The sequence below is a fragment of the Anomaloglossus baeobatrachus genome, chromosome 6 (genome assembly GCF_048569485.1).
Source record: "Anomaloglossus baeobatrachus isolate aAnoBae1 chromosome 6, aAnoBae1.hap1, whole genome shotgun sequence".
In the NCBI taxonomy this organism is placed as follows: domain Eukaryota; kingdom Metazoa; phylum Chordata; class Amphibia; order Anura; family Aromobatidae; genus Anomaloglossus; species Anomaloglossus baeobatrachus.
In genome coordinates, this window is record NC_134358.1 from 339,794,508 (window position 1) to 339,816,112 (window position 21,605).

The following is a 21,605-nucleotide window of genomic DNA, read 5'->3' on the forward strand; positions in this document are numbered from 1 at the left end:
GTTGCTCGTTGACATGTCGCTCATTTTCATAAAATCGTTCCTCCTTCTGCTCGCCGGTTGTTCATCGTTCCCGAGGCAGCACACGTCGCTCCGTGTGACAACCCGGGAATGATGAACTGCAGCTTACCTGCGGCAGCCGGCAATGCGGAAGGAAGGAGGTGGGAGGGATGTTACGTCCCGATCATTTCCGCCCCTCCGCTTCTATTGGGTGGCCGCTGTGTGACGTCGCTGTGACGCTGAAGGTCCCTCCCGTTTCAGGAAGAGGATGTTCGCCGCCCACAGTGACGTTGTCCGGGAGGAAAGTGTGTGTGACAGGGGGTTAACGACTTTGTGCGCCACGGGCAATTAATTGCCCGTGACGCAGAAACGACGGGGGCGGGTAGGCTCGCTCGTGCGATCGCACGATAGATCGTCCAGTGTGACGCCGGCCTAAGTCTATAGCACTTGAAGAATTGGCTTTATTTATTTATTTTTTACACCATTAACCATGCAGTATAGCTGATTCGGCGGCTTTAATCCTCGGGTCAGTACGATTACAGCGATACCATATTTATATTTTTTTTAGGTTTGGCTACTATCATGCTAAAAATGCTTTTTACAAAAGTTTTTCTTGCATCAGTGAATTTTGAAGGTTATAGTGTTTTTATTTTTCTGCCGATAACGTCATATGGGCTTGTTTTTTGCAGGATGAGTTGGAGTTTTTATTGCTACTATTTTTGGCCACATAATGGTGTTTGATCGCATTCTAATCTGCTTTTTGTTAGGCAGGATCAAAAAGAAGGAAAAAGATCCACACAATCAAATTGTTGAGGCATACCATACTCATATGACTAAGTTTATATGTCCCTACCACTGAAACATAAGTGAGACCAAAAAAATGCAAAGTGGTTTTGAAGGGAAAATATAACACATTTTATTTGATATAGCTAGTGCATCACATCAGGAATGTTTAGAAAAGCATTATGGACAAAGGGATAACGATCGCCAAAGTATCAGCATGCAATATTACATTATATCGCCATTTATACAATGCATATGATTAAACTTTACATAGAGAGTCATACATAATTATATTCATCATAGGGCATTAAGATGCAATTATAACACAAGTAAGGACAACAATAAAGACATCAGAGTAACCATCAAAAATACATCATTATTAGTCCTGAATTGTCACAACCATATATAACTCCATACCAATGGTATATTGCACCCATGCTCATTTCATGAATCAATTTGCAAAAAAATTAACAATCATTATGCAAGCTCAAAAAACCCCTCAGGTATAGATAAAGTGCTAAGTGCAATATACAAATTAGTGTTATAATATAACACACTAAATTGCACTAATCCCTTTGAGGTAGTAAAAATGGCAGATCAAAAAAATGGGGTCTCTTAAACCTGAGTATTGCAACAGCCCATAAGGTGTCATGCTGCATGTGTATTCAAAAACATCAGCTTACAGTCAACAAGACATTATATGCATATGGAGCAATAACAATCAATATAAACACATGCAGCAGCACTCCATAAGTCAGGTGGGTCAGCCCCAATGTTGCATACTTAGCGTTTAGCGATCAGAACCAAAGGAGGTATACATCAGACCCAGGGGACGTACGTTTCGCAGTCTTTTTCAACCCAGTATATGCAGGAAAGTAGTAGGATCAAAAAGAAACAGCAACTCAGGAATAGTTTTTTGTTTTGTTTTTTTTCACGCCGTTCACTGTGCCATAAAAGTGATAAGACAGTTTTATTCTTCTGGTCATCACAATTACAGCAATACTATATTTTTGTATGTTTTATCACTTTTACATCATAAAAAATATTTTATAGGAATTGTATTCTGAGAGCTATACATTTTTTATTTTTATGCTGATAGAGCTGTATGACAGCTTGATTTTTGTGGGACAAGATGACATTTTCAGCGGTACCATTTTTATCCATATATGACTTTTTGATTGTTTCCACTTTCATTTTGTGTGTGTCTTCAAATCCAGGCCTCCATTGGTTAAAACATTTGATTTCCTTTAATGATTTTTGTGTGATTTTGTTATCAGCACATTCAACTTTGTACAGAACAAAGTATTCAATGAGAATATTTCATTCATTCAGATCTAGGATGTGTTATTTGAGTGTTCCCTTTAATTTTTGAGCAGTGTACTTAACGTCCTTCCCCCACTCCTCTGAAAAAAAAACTTAACAACCAGGCAGCTAAAGGCTAGGTTCGCACACTGCGTCTTTTTGACGCTGCGTTTTTGTGCGTTTTTGGCCGATAAAAACGCACAAAAACGCACCTGCGGCGAAAAAAACGCATAAAAAAAACGCATGCGTTTTTGCCGTGATTTGGTGCGGTTTTGGCTGCGTTTTTGATCTCTGCGTTTTGCTGCGTTTTTCCAATGCATTGCATGGGGGGAAAATGCAGAAAAACGCAGGAAAGAACTGACATATCCATTTTTTTTTTTTTAACTCAAAAACGCAGGTAAAAAAAACAGATGTGTGCGGACAGCAAAAATGAAAACTCAGACTTTGCTGGGGAAGCAAAGTCCTGCAGTTTTGAGGCCAAAAACGGACCCGAAAAACGCGCAAAAACGCCGCGAAAAACGCACTGTGCGCACATAGCCAAAGAGTTAAGGGAGTGTTTGACATGTTTTTGTGCTTTTGACAGAATATAATATCTGTAAGTAACAATACATTCCAAAACTGAGTACCAGGAGTTAAAAATAAGAACAACAAATTAAATTGTTTTCACCTTGTGTTTGCCATCGAAACTGATCCTCCGTTGAACTGAAAGAGAAAAAAAAAATGCTTATTGTGCTTTTATTTTTCTTAAGCAGGATTCCAAACACATCATATCCAATCCGTGACAAAACATTATTAAAAAAACTGAAAAGTAAAGGTCGCATGACACGCTGCGACATCGCTAGCGATGTCGCTAGCGATCGCACCTGCCTCCGTCGTTTGTGCGTCACAGGCAAATCGCTACCCATGGCAAGCAATATCACCGGTACGTGTCACACGAACTTACCTTCCTAACGACGTCGCTGTTGCCGGCAAACAACCTCTTTGTTAAGGGGGCGGTTCGTGCGGCATCACAGCGACGTCACACAGCGGGCCACCAATAGAAGCGGAGGGGTGGAGAGAGGGGTGCGGAGGGGTGTCACACGTAGCGACGTGTGCTGCCTCAGGAACGATGAACAACCTGCGTCCCAAACGAGCAACGATATTTTGAAAATGAACGACGTGTCAACAATCAACGATTTGGTGAGTATTTGGGATCATTAGCGGTCGCTCGTAAGTGTCACACACAACGACGTTGCTAACGAGGCCGGATGTGCGTCACGTGACCCCAGCGACATCTCATTAGCGATGTTGTTGCGTGTAACAGGGCCTTAAGAATTACTGTGGCCGTATTTGGCATTCATGCTGTCCTAGGCACTTTAAGTTGTAACGCTCCATACTGGTTAATGAGAGTAAAGGCCCCATCACACACAGAGATAAATCTTTGGCAGATCTGTGGTTGCAGTGAAATCATGGACATATTGTTCCATTTGTACACAGCCACAAACCTGGCACTGATTGTCCACAATTTCACTGCAACCACAGATCTGCTGCCGATTTATCTCTGTGTGTGACAGGGCCTTAAGAGTACATGCACACGACATCTAATTTTAGGTCGATCTGTTCCGTTATGCACCTGAAAAGCGGTAAATAAACTCTAAAAAGACTGGATATGTGCCCTACAGTGTAGACATGATGTGCTGATCATGTGTTCAGTCTTTTGAGCTTCTTTTAACTGCTTCAGGTTTCCAAAAATGTGAAGTGGTTGAATGAAGTGACGTGACCATTCCTCAGGCGACTTCCGTTTGTGAGACACAGGTTTATATAATACAATTTAAGTAAAAAACGATCCCCAAAAGATGTAAAAAAAGAAGCAAAAAAGTAGCTTTAGCACAAAAGACACCGTTGTGTCCTGAAGCATCTTCTGGCTGAAAACCCCATGGCATTCAACAATGTCTAGAAGATATTGTGTGCCCATATCCTTTAAATAGTAGGTAAGTCCTCCCAGACACAGACTAAAGGTGTCAGAATCCGCCAATATTGACAGATTCGGCCCATAGTCTAATGTGCATGGCTACCTCTGAAAGATGATGTCTGGGGAGATAAGGATCCAGCATGTCAGATGTAGGACTGAAGATCCTTATATTCTCTAAATGATAAGCCTCCAGAGATGTATGGCAGCGGCTTTCTTATAGAGAAAACAGGAGTGATTAGCAAAGTGAGCAATCCTGTAAAAGGGTACGTTCACACTGGCGTATGACTCTCACAAGTGCAATGGGAGAAAATCTCGCATTGCACTCAGCCCCATGTAATACAATGCTGCAGCTCAGATCAGCGAGATTTTTTTCAACCGTAATCGGACTGAGGAAAAAAAAACACAGCATGCTGTGTTTGTCTGCGGATCTCGTATCACTCTCACCCATACAAATCAATGAGTGTGAGTGAAACATCGGGGATCCAAATGCAGTGCGATATATGCATCAGCTGACAGTGTAGGAGATGGAAAGGACATTCTCTCCCTCTCCTCCGCAGCTGTGTTCCGGTCGCAAAATTGCAGCAAAGGATGAGCCGAGGAACATTAGCAGATCGCATCCGATACTCTCGCATAGGATGTCATATGCTGATGTGACCCCAGCGTAATGGAAAGTCTGGCAAGATAGCTGCTGGCCGAATGATCAGACAACTGTCTATATATATGGAGGCATTAGTTAACACTTGTAAAGCTGAGAAATGTGGCCTAACTCAGATGGCTGTATAATCAGCCCGGCACAATGAACATATAATCTTCAAGTATAATGTCTAATAAATTAAAGATTACAACATCTACATTGATAATTCACCACAACCACCATCAGTACGCAAGTACAGTACCAAGTCCATCATCAGTACATAATTGCATCACAAGAACACCATCAGTTCATGAATACATCATCAGAACCACAGTCAGTACATGCCTACATCACCAGAACAATCATCAGTACAGAAATACAGCCTCACAACCACTGTCAGTACATGACTGCATCACCAGAACAATTGTCAGTACAGAAATACAGCCTGAGAACAACCGTCAATACATGACACATCACCAACAGTATACAGCGATCACTGTCAATGTCAGGTTAGCCCCTATCATATAAACTTGTATACCTTAACAATGGTAAGGACATGATTGAAATTGTTGTTCCAGCTATCATCAAACAATGGACCATACAGTTACCACAGTACTGATTAGTTGCAGGTAGCAGCACTAGTAAACATTTAAAGAGTAACTTAAAAGTTTAGTCTGAAGGCAAAGTAATTTTCATTCTAAATCCATATATAGTTAGTGGCAAAATGTAAGTTTTGTTTTTAATATACTAGCATTAATAATTTCCTATCATTCCCTAACTACACCATTTAACCCATTTAACTGTTATTTACATCTGTTATTCTCTCTTTTTTTCCCCTACTTCCTTTTTGATCACACTTCGTTTGAGAATCCCAGTGAATGATGCATGCTGGGATACTCAAACAGGATGTCATCAGGGGGCTGAGGCTGCAGTCAGTACCACATCCTCTGACTCCTGCCTGAAATGAAGTGCCATCAGAGATTCTCATTTCAGGGGCCGGACTAGTCCCTGCATGATGTGGTCTGTCCGATGTTCACAATGACACCACACACTATGATGCCGGCTCAGATCTGCAGTAGTGAGCTGGCACCAGAGCAATGTCAGAATATCCGGCGTACAAAGACCAGGCGATGTCACTGGTCTCCGCACGCCAGGTATTGTGACATTGGTGCCAGCTCGTTATTGCTGATCTGAGCCAGCAATAGAGCGTGTGGTGTCATTATGTACAACGCACAGTGCATGGAGACCAGCCCAGCCCCTGCAACAAGCATCACTGATGATGCTTCATTTCAAGGAGGGGAAGAGGCTGCGGCAGTGACTGCAGCCTTTGCCCCATGATAACACTTTTTATGAGTATCCCAGCATGGACCGTGCTCTAGAATTCTCAAAAGAAGCATCATCAAAAAGGTCCATTAATTCTTAGCAGACTGGTGCAGTAATGTGTGACCCCCATAGATGAAGTGCACGGCTCAGGAGACAGGACTATGACTTTCTACTGAATCTGAGATGCTCTGTCTGCTCTCCTGCACTTTTCTAATAGGTCTTTGGAGCAATTGTGGGGGACTCGGAACCGGGTTCCCCTCAGATCTGCTCAAAATTTCAATATTAATTACCCTAAAACATATAAAATAATTTCGAAAACAAAAGTCTCTCTTTAGCATTCATTTACACTGCTGCGGATTATTGGTCTACCTCAACAAGTTGTCAATCACCTGGTGCAGGAGCAAAATATTTTTTCGTATAGTGACATTTTTACGATTAAAAGGAAATCTGTCACCCAAAAAATGCCGATCACCCTGCGCAAGCATTCATAATAGGGAACGTCGCCGATAGAAAAATCATACCATATGTATACAGCTCATGCAGAAATCATACCAGGTGTATACAGCTCATACATAAATAACACCACATGTATACAGCCCATACAGAAATCGCACCAGGTGTATAGAGCCTATACAGAAATCATACCAGGTGTATACAGCTCATACAGAAATCATACCAGGTGTATACAGCTCATACAGGAATCATACCAGGTGTATACAGCTCTTACAGATATCATACTAGGTGTATACAGCTCATACAGAAATAATACCATGTGCATACAGCTCATACAGAAATCATACCAGGTGAATACAGTCCATACAGAAATCATACCAGGTGTATACAGCTCAACTTAACATTTGATAAAAGATTCACTTTTGTTTATTGCATAGGCCACGCCAAAAGGGCACAATACCCCCTCATAAAAAAAATAAAAAATAAGATTTTTCATTATCAGGTTATACTGTATCTACCTGTCATGATTTTTGTATGGTCTACGTTCCCTAAAAAAATGTTTGTACAGTTTGATTGACATTCGGGGGGGTGACAGACGCCTATAAATATCTTTCTCGACCGCACATTGTCATGTGAACACACGCTGCCAAGAACAATGCTATTCTATGTTCACAGGACGATCATGTTAAAGATCGTACTGTGCACATGAAAGTGCAGTCACAAGCTGAGCAGCTATTAAACCACTGACGATCTGCTGGATATAGATCAGCGATCGCTTAAAACCTGCATTAGCCAATGTTTTTAGCCATCACCTACATTTATCCAGCCTCAGACCTCGGTACCTCGCAGGTCCTGGTGCCATGATGACTTCACATCCACAGCTCGTCTCTTCAGATCTCCATCTTCTCTGCTTCTCTGCTGCACATCACGACACAGTGCCCTTAAAAATAACATGTTATTATAAAAATAATTACCCATGCTGTTCCCTAAATAAGCCCAAAAATAAATAACTGTCTCTCACTTTAATCCCTGCACAAAAAATGACCCCCACACTGTCTATATTATGGTACATGGCTTCCACACTGCCCCCTTTATATACCACACCGTCTCCCCTCATGAGTTACACCCACTACACCCTCCTCACTTATGAACTACGATCTTCAAATCTCCAAACTGTCTGCACCACATGCTGCCCCCTATTCAAACTGTCTCCTTCACATTAGACATCTACATACTGAGCCATATTGCCCTTTGTCCATACTGAGCCCACCCCACGCTGTCCCCTTTTCCATACTGAGCCCACGACACACTACCCCCTTTTCCACAGTATGGGGTGTAATCTGTATGGGGCAGAGAGCAGCCTGCGGGATTCCACCCCGCAGGCTGCCCCCTGCCCCATACAGATCACACCCCATACTGTGAGCCCACCCATAGCCAACTCCATGCACCCCCTTTATCATACAGAGCACTCCTTATACTGCTGCCCCTTGCACCATAGAGTTAATGTGGCGCCCCTGACCTGGTCAGGCACCACTGAGTACTGCACCCATGCTGGGGACAGTACAATACAGGTAATCCAGAAGGCTGACAGGGGTGTGGAACACAGGCGCATAGTAATCAGGTCTCACACATGTACCCATGAGAGGACCCCTGGGGATCCCAGGAGGGGGAAAAGCCTTGACCTTCACTGGAATAGTGGAGGGGGCCAAAAGCCTCCATCTCCTCTCAAGGGGTGTGGTAAGAGAGTCTGGTTGCTAGGTGGCGTAGGCAAGAACAGGAGGGAGGGGCAGTGAGTCAGTTAGAGCAGAACTCCATAGGGCTCAGTGAGGAGCAGACCTGTGGGGCTGTTGCTGTCTAACAGCGCCCGCGCAGTGGCTACCGACGGGGGAGAACGGTCAACTAGGAGTGCTACCCGAAATCCATCTTCAGCTAGAGAGAGAACAACGGAGTGGGAAGTAAGGAGACTGCTAGAGAGTACCAGGCCCAAACGGGCGGCAGATCCCGAAGCGGAGATAGATCCAGCTTTCTTTTGCTAAACCTGCCGGTGTGGGGCTCTCAAAGCCCACGCCACAACACCACAAAAGCCGCAGCCACGTAGCCACAGTTAGGGCCCATAGCTCACAGGAGGCAAGAAGCTGGAGTGATCTGGTCCAGGCAACAAGCACACGGCAAACGAAGGGGAGTGAGGCTTCAGCAACTTCCCTGGGTGACCCCCATAGGGACTAAAAGTCGGGGTCACCCCAAACCAAAAAGGGCTAAGGAAGGCGAGTTAGTAGTCACCCTCACAAGTCAGCCTGAAGGACACCTGGTTCCCGCCTGGTTCATCCCAGCTACGCCCGGGTTACTCACCCTGCCACCTGAAGTGAGTAAAAACCCTGAAAGACATTCTGCCTGTGTGGAGTTATTCTGCGCCTTGTGGTACTACGCACCTACACCGGGCCCTGGGGCTTGCCTCACTCTCAGGAGGCTATTCCAACTAACTGCACATACCATCAGCCCCAGGCGACCCTCAACCTGCAGTGGCGGTCCCTACTGGCCGCAATACTGAGAGTGGCGTCACGACTAGAAGAAGATCTCCTACCTGTGACAAGATCCAGCCGAGTGGAGTCCCTGAAGGTAATGCACCGACACAACACCTGTGGGGCTTCACATTAACACCCCATGCTGTGGGCCCACACAGATCCCACCCCCTTTTTCCATACCGAGCGCTCCCTATGCTCCTGCTCCCCGGCCCAATCAGATCACACCCCATGCACCCACTTTTCCCATACAGAACGCTCCCTATGCTGCTGGCCCACACCCCCTGTGCCCTATTTTCCCATACAGAGCATTCCCTATGCTGCTGCTTCCTGGCCCACACAGATCCCATCTCATGCACCCCCTTTTCCCATACAGAGTGCTCCCTATGCTGTTGCCCCCTGTCCCACACAGATCCCACCCCATGCACCCCCTTTTCCCATACAGAGTGCTCCCTATGCTGCTGCCTCTGTCCCTAGAGATCCCACACCATGCACCCCCTTTTCCCTTACAGAGCGCTTCCTATGCTGCTACCCCTGTCCCATAGAGATCCCACTACATGCACCCCCTTTTTCCCATACAGAGCGCTCCCTATGCTGCTGCCTCTGTCCCATAGAGATAACACTCTTTTCTTTTAGTCTCACCCCTGGCGCTGCCCCCCGTGACCCGCCGCCCCAGGCACCGGATCTCCGGTGCCTAATGGTAAATACGGCCCTGACTGTGGTACTTAATTTTACTTTGTGTGTAATTAATCAAAATGATGTTTACAGAGTCTAACAGCTGACATTAGCCTTGTGAAATAAGGTATCATTTCTTACTAAGATATAAATCACTACAAAAAATTTTGGTTTAGTCTTAACCCCTTCAGCCCCAGAGTGTTTTCCATTTTTGCGTTTTTGTTTTTTGCTCCCCTTCTTCCGAGAGCCGTAACTTTTTTATTTTTCCGTCAATCTTGCCATATGAGGGCTTGTTTTTTGCGGGACGAGTTGTACTTTTAAATGAAACCAGAAGTTTTACCATATAGTGCACCGGAAAACAGCTAAAAAATTCTAAGTGTGGAAAAACTGCAAAAAGTGTGATCGCAGAATAGTTTTTGGGATGTTTTATACACCGTGTTCACTATATGGTAAAACTGATATGTGATTGTGATGCCTGAGGTCGGTGCAAATTTGTAGACACCAAACATGTATAGGTTTACTTGTATCTAAGGGGTTAAAAAAAATTCACAAGCTTGTCCAATAAGTGGCGTACGTTTTGTGCCATTTTCCGAAACCCATACCGTTCTCATTTTTTGGGAACTATGGCTCAGTGATGGCTTAATTTTTGCATCTCGAGCTGACATTAATTAATGGTACCATTTTTGCGCAGATGCTACGTTTTGATCCCATGTTATTGCATTTTGCGTAACACTTGCGGCAACCAAAAAACGTAATTTTGGCGTTTGGAATTTTTTTGCTGCTACGCTATTTACCAATCAGATTAACTGATTTTATATTTTGATAGATCAGGCGTTTCTGAACACGGCGATACCAAATATGTGTATATTTTTTATTTTTTTAACTCTTTAATTTTCAATGGAGTGAAAGGGGGGTGATTTAAACTTTTAGGTTTTTTTTTTATTTTACTAGTCCCCCTAGGGGGCTATAGCGGTCAGCAATGCGATCGCTCTGCCCTATCTGCTGATCACAGCTACACAGCTGTAAACAGCAGATATGATCACTTTCTGATTCACTCGGCTCCGGGCCGAGTGAAACTGAAAGTGACTCATGATAGCTACAGGCGTCATCACATGACCCTGTGTTACCATGGCAACCACCGAAAGTCACGTGCCCATGCACGTGACTTCCGGTGGGGGCGGCGGTAAGTGAAAATAATGGCCGCGCGCATATACATCTCGCTTCCAGACTTTGGCAGTGAGATGTAAGGAGTTTGCAGGGGGAATGCGATTCCACTTGTAACATGCAGGCGCACATGTCAGCTGTTGACAACAGCTGATATGTGTGCAGATCACCGCGACCTGCCCACGGCAGGGGGCGTGTTACGGTTGCTGTGGCACTGGAGACTATGTTCGGATTTCTTGCTACTGCACATGTGCAAGCGCTGGACACTAAGTCCTATCTTGGAGCCATTGCACATGTGCGGGTGACATCATCGCTGACACGAGGTCACATGTCTCTGACACCTTCTAAGCTGATTGGCCGCTGGTCATGTGCCTGTGACACGTGGTCACATGTCTCTGACACCTTCTATGCCGATTGGTCGCAGATCATGTGCTTGTGACGCTTTGCTCGGTGATAGGCCAGCGTGACGTCATTGCTGTCATTCTGGCAGCGGATTGGCTCTGGTGTCCTCCATCTTGGATGAGGCACAGAGTCTATATAAGACCCTGACGCACGCCGCCCGGCGCTCAGTCCTCTTGGTTCCTGCATAGGAGTAGACGCCCTGTGCATGTCCCTTGCGGCACCTATTCTATCTAGGTGAGCGTTATCGGTAGGGTAACGCTCTTGTACCTTGCAGCTTATGCTGTGGTCCGTATCCTCGCACTTTAGTGGAGCGGACATAGGCAGGTGCTTGCTGCACATGGTCTGACTGGGCCTTGTGGTTCTACTCTGAGGTGAGCGCTATCGGTAGGGTAGCGCTCCTGTACCTTTCAGCCGTACTGTTGTCCGTGTCCTCGTACCTTAGTGGAGCGGACATAGGTAGGTTAGGTGCTCGTTGCCTTCTAGGGTAATGCTCCACTACGCTGCCTCCTGCAGCAGTCCGTATCCTCGCACACTAGGGGAGCGGTCATAGGCAGGAGTTTCAAGCTAGCAGCCTTGCTGCTGTCCATATCCTTGCACCACAAGTGGAGCGGACATAGGTAGGTGCCATATTGCACACACTACACCTAGTCTCTGTGACTGTTAACTGAGACAGGTGCTTTCACGCTCACAGATTGTGAGACTTCTATGCACTTTTATGTTGAATTCCTCACTCTTTTGCATTTCCACTCCTATGCTATTCTAATAAGGTAGTCGCTGTGACTTAAACAGTATACGCCGCTATTGGTCTTGGTGACACTGTGACGCAACAGTGTCAGTACCGCTTTGGTGGTACAGGTTTCCCCCATCCTCTGCCATACTCTGCAGCAGAGCTCTGCACGGTGGACCCTGACTGTCGGATAGCCTTCCATTCCCTTATTATCCGACAGCCCCCGTAACATTAGGACTGAGCCAAGGGTCAGGCAGAAATGGCAGAGTATCAACAATTACATCAGTATATACAGGTTCTTGAGGCAAGGCTCAAGACTGTAGAGGATAAACCTCAAACCTTGGTGTCTTCGCTACATGACCCACGACTTGCTCTACCCAACAGAAACTCTGGCGATGCCAGGTCTTGTCGTGGGTTCATAAGCCAGTGTCAGATTCACCTTGAGGTTAATTCCTCTCACTTCTCTATGGAGAGGTCCAAAGTAGGCTTTATTATATCCCTGCTTCAGGATAAAGCGTTAGAGTGTGCTACTCCCTTATGGGAGCGCTCTGATTTGGTTACTCAGAGACATCAAGACTTCCTTGATGCTGGGTGGCGTGGCCTGCAGGCTGATGGCGACAGCTGCTTGAAAGGAGAGCTCTGTGCTGAAGCAGGATAAACTGGCTCTTATCAGCTCACAGATAACAGGATTACCAGCTACAGGAGGTGTGAGTAACCCCAGCCCCCAGTGATGCCTAAAGGTCCAGTCACACTAAGCAACTTACCAGCGATCCCAACAACGATAGGGATCGCTGGTAAGTTGCTAGGAGGTTGCTGGTGAGATGTCACACTGCGACGCTCCAGCGATCCCACCAGCAACCTGACCTGGCAGGGATCGCTGGAGCGTCGCTACACGAGTTGCTGGTGAGCTCACCAGCAACCAGTGACCAGCCCCCAGCGCCGCGTGGAAGATGCTGCGCTTGGTAACTAAGGTAAATATCGGGTAACCAACCCGATATTTACCTTGGTTACCAGCGCACGGAGCTACACGTGCAGAGAGCAGGGAGCAGCGCACACTGAGCGCTGGCTCCTTGCTCTCCTAGTTACAGCACACATCGGGTTAATTACCCGATGTGTGCTGCAGCTACATGTGCACAGAGCAGGGAGCAGCGCACAATGCTTAGCGCTGGCTCCCTGCTCTCCTAGCTACAGCACACATCGGGTTAATTAACCCGATGTGTCCTGCAGCTACATGTGCACAGAGCAGGAGCCGGCACTGACAGTGAGAGCAGCGGAGGCTGGTAACAAAGGTAAATATCGGGTAACCAAGGACAGGGCTTCTTGGTTACCCGATGTTTACTGTTGTTACCAGCCTCTGCAGAAGCCGGCTCCCTGCTGCCTGCACATTTAGTTGTTGCTGTCTCGCTGTCACACACAGCGATCTGCGCTTCACAGCGGGACAGCAACAACTAAAAAATGGCCCAGGACATTCAGCAACAACCAACGACCTCACAGCAGGGGCCAGGTTGTTGCTGGATGTCACACACAGCGACATCGCTAGCAACATCGCTGTTGCGTCACAAAAGTTGTTCGTTAGCAGCGATGTTGCTAGCGATGTTGCTTAGTGTGACGGGGCCTTAAGGTGAGACCTAAAAAAACTGGCACTCCAGCCAAACGGACAGACTTCTACCCCCGGGATAGGGATCTCTCCTCACCAAGCAAGATGGCTCTGGCTTCCCACTCAGCTTCTTCTCACTCCTCACAAGCAGTTACAGGCTGCTTGAGAGGCTGCACAGGCATTCCTCTGACAGAGGAAACAATGCAATCTCTGCTGAAAACGCTGAGGGCTTCCCTGCAGGCTGATCTCAGAGAAATAGTAAGAGAGCTGAAGGAAGAAATCAGGTCTCTGGGTGATCGCACAGAGCATGTAGAAACTAAAATGGCTGAATTTGCAACGTCACATAACAATCTGATAGATGCTAACACAGCTTTGGAAAAGGAGGTGGAGGCACTAAAACTTAAAATCAGTGATATAGAGGACAGATCCCGAAAAAATAACCTAAAAATCAGAGGGATTCCCTCATCAGTAGCAGATAAAGACCTCCAGGAATACTTCCACAAGTTTCTGCAGCTTATACTCCCTGGATGGGACACCAGAGACCTGATAGTGGACAGGATTCATAGAGTCCCTAAATCCAAAGGCATAGATCCAGCTCTGCCTAAAGATGTCCTGGCTAGACTTCATTTCTATAAAACAAAAGAAGCTGTGCTTCACACACTGAGGGGAAATCCAGCCCTGCCAGACACTTTCATGAGACTAAAAATCTTCCCAGATCTTTCTGCTGCAACTCTTAATAAAAGAAGAGAATTTGCCCACCTTTCTAAACTCCTTAGAGATCAAGACATCAAGTACAAGTGGGGTTTTCCGGTGAAGATGATAATTTTCAAAGACGGAGGCACTCCCATATGTCATACTCCTTCTCAGCTGGGCAAATTGCTGGATGACTGGGGAATAGCCCACCCACCAAACCCTGGTGAGCGGGAGAATCAAAGAGGCCCTCCAGACAGGATTAACCCTGAATGGTCAGTAGCTTAGCTAGGACTCCTTTCTGCTTATGGCACCTGCTGTCCCTGCTCCTGTGACACGGGATGTCACGTAGCCCCCCTGATGTTCTCGCCTATGGCGAGCGGTTATACACCGGGCACCCTACTCGGGGCAAACCGGTGTTGTTGGAATTTTTTTGTTTTTGTTCCTCTTCTCACAAATGTTTCTTAATTTTTTTTTGGAAATTTCTCTCAATTCCTTGCTGGTCTAGCCCCTCTCATCCCTGATGGCGTTCCTAGGAATTTAAACCCCCCTGCGGCTCCAATATGAGAATTAAGATATTGTCTATTAATGTGAACGGACTCAACTCCCCAGCAAAAAGGTCAATGATGTGGAGAGAGGTGAAGGCATCTAACTGTGATATATCGTGCATTCAGGAGACCCACCTTCTTTCCACAGATAATAAACGGCTACTTCATCCAAGGTTCCAACACACCTTTTTTGACGAATATTACAAACAATTTACATCCACTCTGTCCCCCTTTATGTCAAAAACCTTCAATTTTTGGCAAAATAAAGGGTCAATTTCCCCAGACAACTTAGAAGCGATTATTATCACGCTACCCAAGCCAGGGAAACCTGCAGACACCCCGGGTAATTTTAGGCCCATTTCACTCCTAAATTGTGATGTTAAAATTTATGCCAAACTAGTGGCAGATAGACTTCATAAAGTGATCCCGACCTTAGTGGCTCCAGACCAAGTTGGGTTTGTGACAGGGAGGCAATCTAAGGATGGCACCAGACGGATGCTTGACTTGATTGGACTGGTGGAGATATCGGGTGAACCCAGTGCATTCCTGTCTCTTGATGCTGAAAAAGCCTTTGACAGGGTGCACTGGGGATACCTGGAGAGAGTTCTAACAAAATTCGGGTTCTTGGGGAAAATCAAGTCATCCATTCTAGCCCTCTACTCTTACCCAAATGCGTCAGTGTTGGCATCGGGGTTTCTGTCATTTAAATTTCAAATAAGTAATGGCACCCGCCAGGGGTGTCCATTGTCTCCCGCTATTTTTGCTTTAGTGGTAGAACCTCTGGTGGAAGCTATACGAAAAAACATAGCCATTTCTGGTATAAGAGTTGGGGAATTTGAACATAAACTTGGTTTATACGCAGACGATGTGATAATTTCCTGTTCTAACCTTGCAGTGTCGATTCCAGCAGTGGTGAACACATTATCGAACTTTTCTAAAGTGTCGTATTATAAGCTTAATGCGGCAAAGTCTTTGATACTGCCGTTTAATGTACCGGTGGAGGCCAGGAGTGCACTGGAGGGGGCCTTTCAATTCAAATGGTGCGACAGGGGGATACCTTATTTGGGTATTAGGCTGACAACATCGCAGATGTTAATTAAAGAAAATTTGGAACCTCTGATCCAAAATTTAGAAAAGGAATTGGGAAGGTATGAAAAAATATCATTGTCCTGGATGGCCAGGATACAGTCCTTTAAAATGGTTTTCTTACCCAAAATATTGTATGTGCTCAGATGCCTTCCCATCAAAATTTTTCACAAAACCCTGATGAAACTTCAATCGTTGACTAACAAATTTGTCTGGGGTAATAAAAGGGCTAGGGTCGCAGGTAAAGTGTTATACCCCCCATATGACTTAGGGGGATTGGGCACCCCAAACATATCGGCATATTATAAAGCCTTACTAATCGAATCACTAAATGAATGGTGCCGTCCAGGTAATTCACATAGATGGGCTCAGATTGAAAATTTCCTGACCCGCCAGGGCTCGGTCAGAAGAATGATGGAAGCAGAATATTTTAGCCGTTCACGGTTCTCCCCGTGTGTTCCCACCATGTCAGCCTCCCTGGAGGTCTGGCGAAATGACTTGATTCATAAGATTCACATTCCTCTTTCAGAGATTTCCCTCAAGTCGTTGGAATCTCAAATCCCCTTTTTGAATCTGGCCAGGTGGGAGGGATCGGGCATTACAGTGCTGGCGGATCTATACTCTGATTTGGGTGTTAACCCCTTTAATGAAATAGTACGGGAACACCCCTCTTTAAAGGGCTGTTTCTATCAACACATCCAAATTAGTCATTTTCTGGCCTCTAAATTTCCTCCAAAGTCGAATCCTCTGTTACCTACAACAAAGGCTTTGGTATTTAAAAAGATAATTAAATCCAAAGGTATCTCCTCGACATACAAATGGCTCAATAACCCCCCCGAAGAGCAAAAATCTCCTTATATGAATAAATGGGACGTGGAGTTGAGTGTCTCTACCTCTCCTTCAAACTGGCACATGGCATCAGCAAATATACAAAAATATTCCAAGTGTATAAATCATCTGGAGCAACTGAAAAAAGTACACCTGCGATGGTATCGGTCCCCAGCCAACTTAGCACAGTTCCTCCCCAATTATTCGCCACATTGTTGGAAGGGCTGCCTCCAAAAGGGTACTCTTGGTCACTGCTGGTGGGCTTGTCCCAAGGTTTTCTCGTTCTGGTTGGAGGTGTTTGGCCTGATGGGTGAGCTGACAGGCAATCCTATTAATCCGAATCCAGGTCTGGCAGTGCTAAACGTGGGTATAGAGAAGTTCTCTTGGCAATCCAGGGGTTTATTAGTTCACATTCTAGTAGCTGCCAGATACTGCATAAGTTTGCACTGGAAATCCCCAAAGACGCCTACATTAGTTGAACTATATAACCGAATTAATCTCCAATGCCAATACGAGTTCTGTCTGGCTCACTCCATCCGCGCCAAAAACAAAATACTTCAGATTTGGGACACGTGGCTAAACTCTGTATATGCATCCCCTGTCAGGCATCTGTTTCCAGGGAAAACTGTTAATAATTAAAAATGGGTCAAATAGGGTCAAAGAGAGTGTTACGCAGGGAGTTCACCCATACCACATGTCAATATTCAAGGTGTTTAAATCTCTGTTGTTGTTACTGCTCGGGCTACCCCGAAACGCCATCCAATTCCCTCCCCCCTCCCCCTCCCTGGTTGCCTCCTTGCAACCATCCATGGTTCTCCCCCTCTCCCCCACCTCTCTCTCCCCTCCCTTTTCTTATCTTCCTGTCTTACTCTCTGGTTCTGGTTGTTTGGATCCCTCGTTTTGAGGATTAAAGAGTAAATTGGTAGGTTGACTCTATACGTATTGGGTATTGATTAACCTAAAAAAAAAAGTTGCAACTTGCATCAGACATGATTGTTGGTGGTGTGACAGGAAATGTGAATCATAATCAAAAGTGATACTACCACATGTTACAGCGTTGTTTTCTTTATGTATTATTGCCAATGATACCTGAATTTCTCCTTTTTGTAATGTAACTTCCTACAATAAAAATTGATTGGATTAAAAAAAAGACTTCCTTGATGCTCTTAAAGCGGTGTTCATGGGACCACAGGTTACCCATGATGCGGCTTTGAGACTGCTAGATCTGTCTCAAGGTTCGTTATCTACCAGCTCTTATGCCGTTGCTTTTCGTACATTGGAAGCAGAGTTAGACTGGCCTGAGAAGGTGTTAATACCTATCTTCTGGAGGGGTCTTGCAGGCTATGTCAAAGATGCTCTTGCTATTCGGGAAGTTTCTCCTTCTCTGGAGGACTTAATTATGGCAGCAACTAGGATCCATGTACGCCATAAGGAACGTAGACTCGAGGTTACCTTGTCACGTCCCAAGCGTCGAGTTGGTTCAGATGCGGTGGTTCCTTCTCCATCTTCCTCAGCATCTGAGACATCTCCTACTCCTATGGAGTTGGGTTATACTACTTCCCGACCTCGTAAGGCGGGCTCTCCTATCTGTTACATATGTCGTCAGGCTGGGCACTATGCCAACAAGTGTCCTAGCCGTCAGGAAAACTCCCAGGCATAGTAACCATTAGAGGGGGGTTACTAGAGACGCCTTCTGCACCCTCTAAGTGTAGTGTCCCAGGTCAGCTCTCATTCTCTGAGAATACATGGCCTATTATGTCTTCCCTTACCACCTAAGGTCGTCTGGTTGCATCAACTGATCTCTCTCCCTTACCTACACCCTATGTGGATTTCGCTGATGTGTTTTCCAAGCAGGGTGCTGAGACTCTTCCACCTCATAGGCCTTATGACTGTGCTATAGACCTCTTGCCGGGTTCTGTTCCACCAAAGGGCAGGGTCTATCCCTTGTCTATCCCAGAATCCGAGGCTATGTCGGCCTATATAAAGGATAGTCTGGAGAGGGGCTTCATCCGCAAGTCTGTCTCACCTGCAGGGGCTGTTTTTTTCTTTGTGCGGAAAAAAGAGGGTGATCTGCGTCCCTGCATAGACTACAGGGGTCTTAACGCCATTACTGTAAAGAATAGATACCCCTTGCCCCTAATTTCTGAACTGTTTGACAGACTACGGGGAGCTAAGGTATTTGTGAAGTTGGATCTGCGAGGTGCTTATAACTTAGTGCGAATTCGAGAGGGTGACGAATGGAAGACCGCTTTTAACACCAGAGACGGTCACTATGAATACCTCGTCATGCCTTTCGGTCTGTGTAATGCACCTGCAGTGTTCCAGGACTTCGTAAATGACGTGTTTAGGGATTTACTGTTATTATCCGTGGTGGTATATCTGGATGATATACTAATTTTTTCTCCCGACCTGGAGACACATCGGTTGGATGTGATCAGGGTTCTGTCACGTCTAAGGGAGCACTCTCTGTTTGCCAAACTCGAGAAATGTATATTTGAGCAAGCCTCTCTACCCTTCTTAGGCTATATCATTTCTCATGAGGGATTGGCAATGGATCCTGCAAAGCTTTCTGCAGTTATGGAATGGGCTGAACCTCATTCCTTGAAAGCAGTACAACGCTTCCTGGGATTCATAAATTATTACCGGCAATTTATACCACACTTCTCTACCTTGGTAGCTCCGTTAGTGGCTTTGACTAAAAAGGGCGCCAATCCTAAGGTCTGGTCTACTGAGACATCCCAGGCTTTCAAGGCAGTTAAAGAACACTTTTCATCTGCTCCTGTCCTCCAAAGACCTGACTAGAATAAGCCCTTTCTGATGGAGGTGGACGCGTCCTCTGTAGGAGCTGGAGCAGTTCTATATCAAAAGAACAGCTCAGGTAGAAAAAGACCGTGTTTTTTCTTTGCAAAGACGTTCTCTCCTGCTGAGAGGAACTACACTATTGGTGACAGGGATCTACTTGCCCTAAAATTAGCATTGGAAGAGTGGCATCACTTGCTCGAGGGAGCCAGGCAGCCCTTTCAGGTCTTTACAGACCATAAGAACCTGACCTATTTGCAAACTGCACAACGTTTGAATCCTCGGCAAGCTCGCTGGTCCTTGTTTTTCTCTCGGTTTAACTTCTCCATTAATTATCTTACCGGGAGTAAGAATAATAAGGCCGACGCACTCTCTCACTCTATGGAATCATCTCATGAAGAGAATTAGGACCCTCATCTCATTCTTCCATCTAGGGTTTTTCACACACTCTCTCCTGTAACGTTAGACCAAATCCCACCGGGCAAGACCTTTGTTCCGCCTAATCGACAAAATAATATATTGTCGTGGGCCCACACCTCAAAGGTGGGTGGGCATTTTGGTATTAGACGGACACGAGAGTTACTCGAGAGGTGGTATTGGTGGCCACACTTAGCCAGCCACGTCAAAAGATATGTCGGTTCCTGCTACTCATGTGCTCGCAACCGTCCGTTACGGCAGAGACCGGCTGGGCTCTTGCATCCTTTGCCAGTGCCAGATAGACCATGGGAGGTGGTAGGCATGGACTTTGTGGGTGATCTTCCGTGTTCACAGGGACATCGATTTGTGTGGGTCATTACGGACCATTTCACCCGGATGGTTCATCTCGTACCGTTAGCAAGAATCCCATCTTCCAGGGTACTAGCCAAACTATTCCCCAAGCATGTCTTTAGGCTTCACGGGATGCCAGATCGTATCATTTGTGATAGAGGCCTGCAATTTGCTTGCCGTTTCTGGCGAGATCTTTGTAGCCTTCTGCAAATTGAGTTGAATCTCTCTTCGGCATACCATCCGGAGACCAATGGTTTGGTTGAGCGTACCAATCAATCCATGATTATATACCTTCGACACTTTGTTGCTGAGAACCACGATAACTGGTCCTCCCTCCTACCCTGGGCAGAGTTTGCCCTTAACAATTCTCTGGCTGAGGCCACCGGGCAGACACCGTTCATACTCAACAATGGGCAACACCCTAGGGTACCGGTACCGTTTCCCGCTGCTGCACCTCCTCCTCTTGTGGCCGACTGGGCGACTAATGCCAGAGAGGTCTGGGATCGGACTCAAGAGTCGATCCGAGCAGCTAAGGACCGTATGAAGACGGTGTCCGATCGGTTTCGTCGCCCGGCCCCTGTCTTTTCTCCTGAGGACTTTGTGTGGCTCTCTGCAAAAAACGTGAAACTTAGAGTGAGCTCTGTCAAGTTTGCTCCTCGCTTCCTGGGTCCTTATGAGGTTCTTCGACAGGTAAATCCTGTAGTCTACCAATTGAAGATACCCGTCCATCTTAGGATCCATGACAAATTCCATGTTTCACTGTTAAAGCCGGCTATTTTACCTCACGCTCGTGAAGTGCACTCTCCTGCCTCTGATTCCTCTCGCTCTAGCTATGAGGTATGAGCCATAGTTGGTTCTAAGATGGTTCGAGGCCGCAGGTTCTTCTTGATAGATTGGGAGGGCTACGGCCCGGAACATCGCTCTTGGGAGCCTGAGGAGGCTGTCCATGCTCCCGACTTAGTTGCCGATTACCTGCGTCGCCGGGAGGGGGGCCCTTGAGGGGGAGGTACTGTTACGGTTGCTGTGGCACTGGAGACTATGTTCGGATTTCTTGCTACTGCACATGTGCAAGCGCTGGAGACTAAAGTCCCTGTCACACACAGAGATAAATCTGCGGCAGATCTGTGGTTGCAGTGAAATTGTGGACAATCAGTGCCAGGTTTGTGGCTGTGTACAAATGGAACAATATGTCCATGATTTCACTGCAACCACAGATCTGCCAAAGATTTATCTCTGTGTGTGACAGGGCCTTAAGTCCTATCTTGGAGCCATTGCACATGTGCGGGTGACATCATCGCTGACACGAGGTCACATGTCTGACACCTTCTAAGCTGATTGGCCGCTGGTCATATGCTTGTG

The 21,605-nt window shown here is 46.1% G+C and overlaps 1 protein-coding gene across 8 annotated transcripts in view; it reads right to left on the bottom strand.

The window, feature by feature from the left end:
- CTNND2 (catenin delta 2) overlaps positions 1-21,605 on the bottom strand; it is a 3,073,686-nt gene that overhangs the window by 2,464,394 nt on the left and 587,687 nt on the right. For all 8 annotated transcript variants that reach the window (XM_075314970.1, XM_075314969.1, XM_075314967.1 and 5 more), the window contains one exon: positions 2,750-2,784. In XM_075314970.1, coding sequence (XP_075171085.1) covers positions 2,750-2,784 — 35 coding nt within the window. The remainder of the gene's footprint in view (positions 1-2,749; positions 2,785-21,605) is intronic.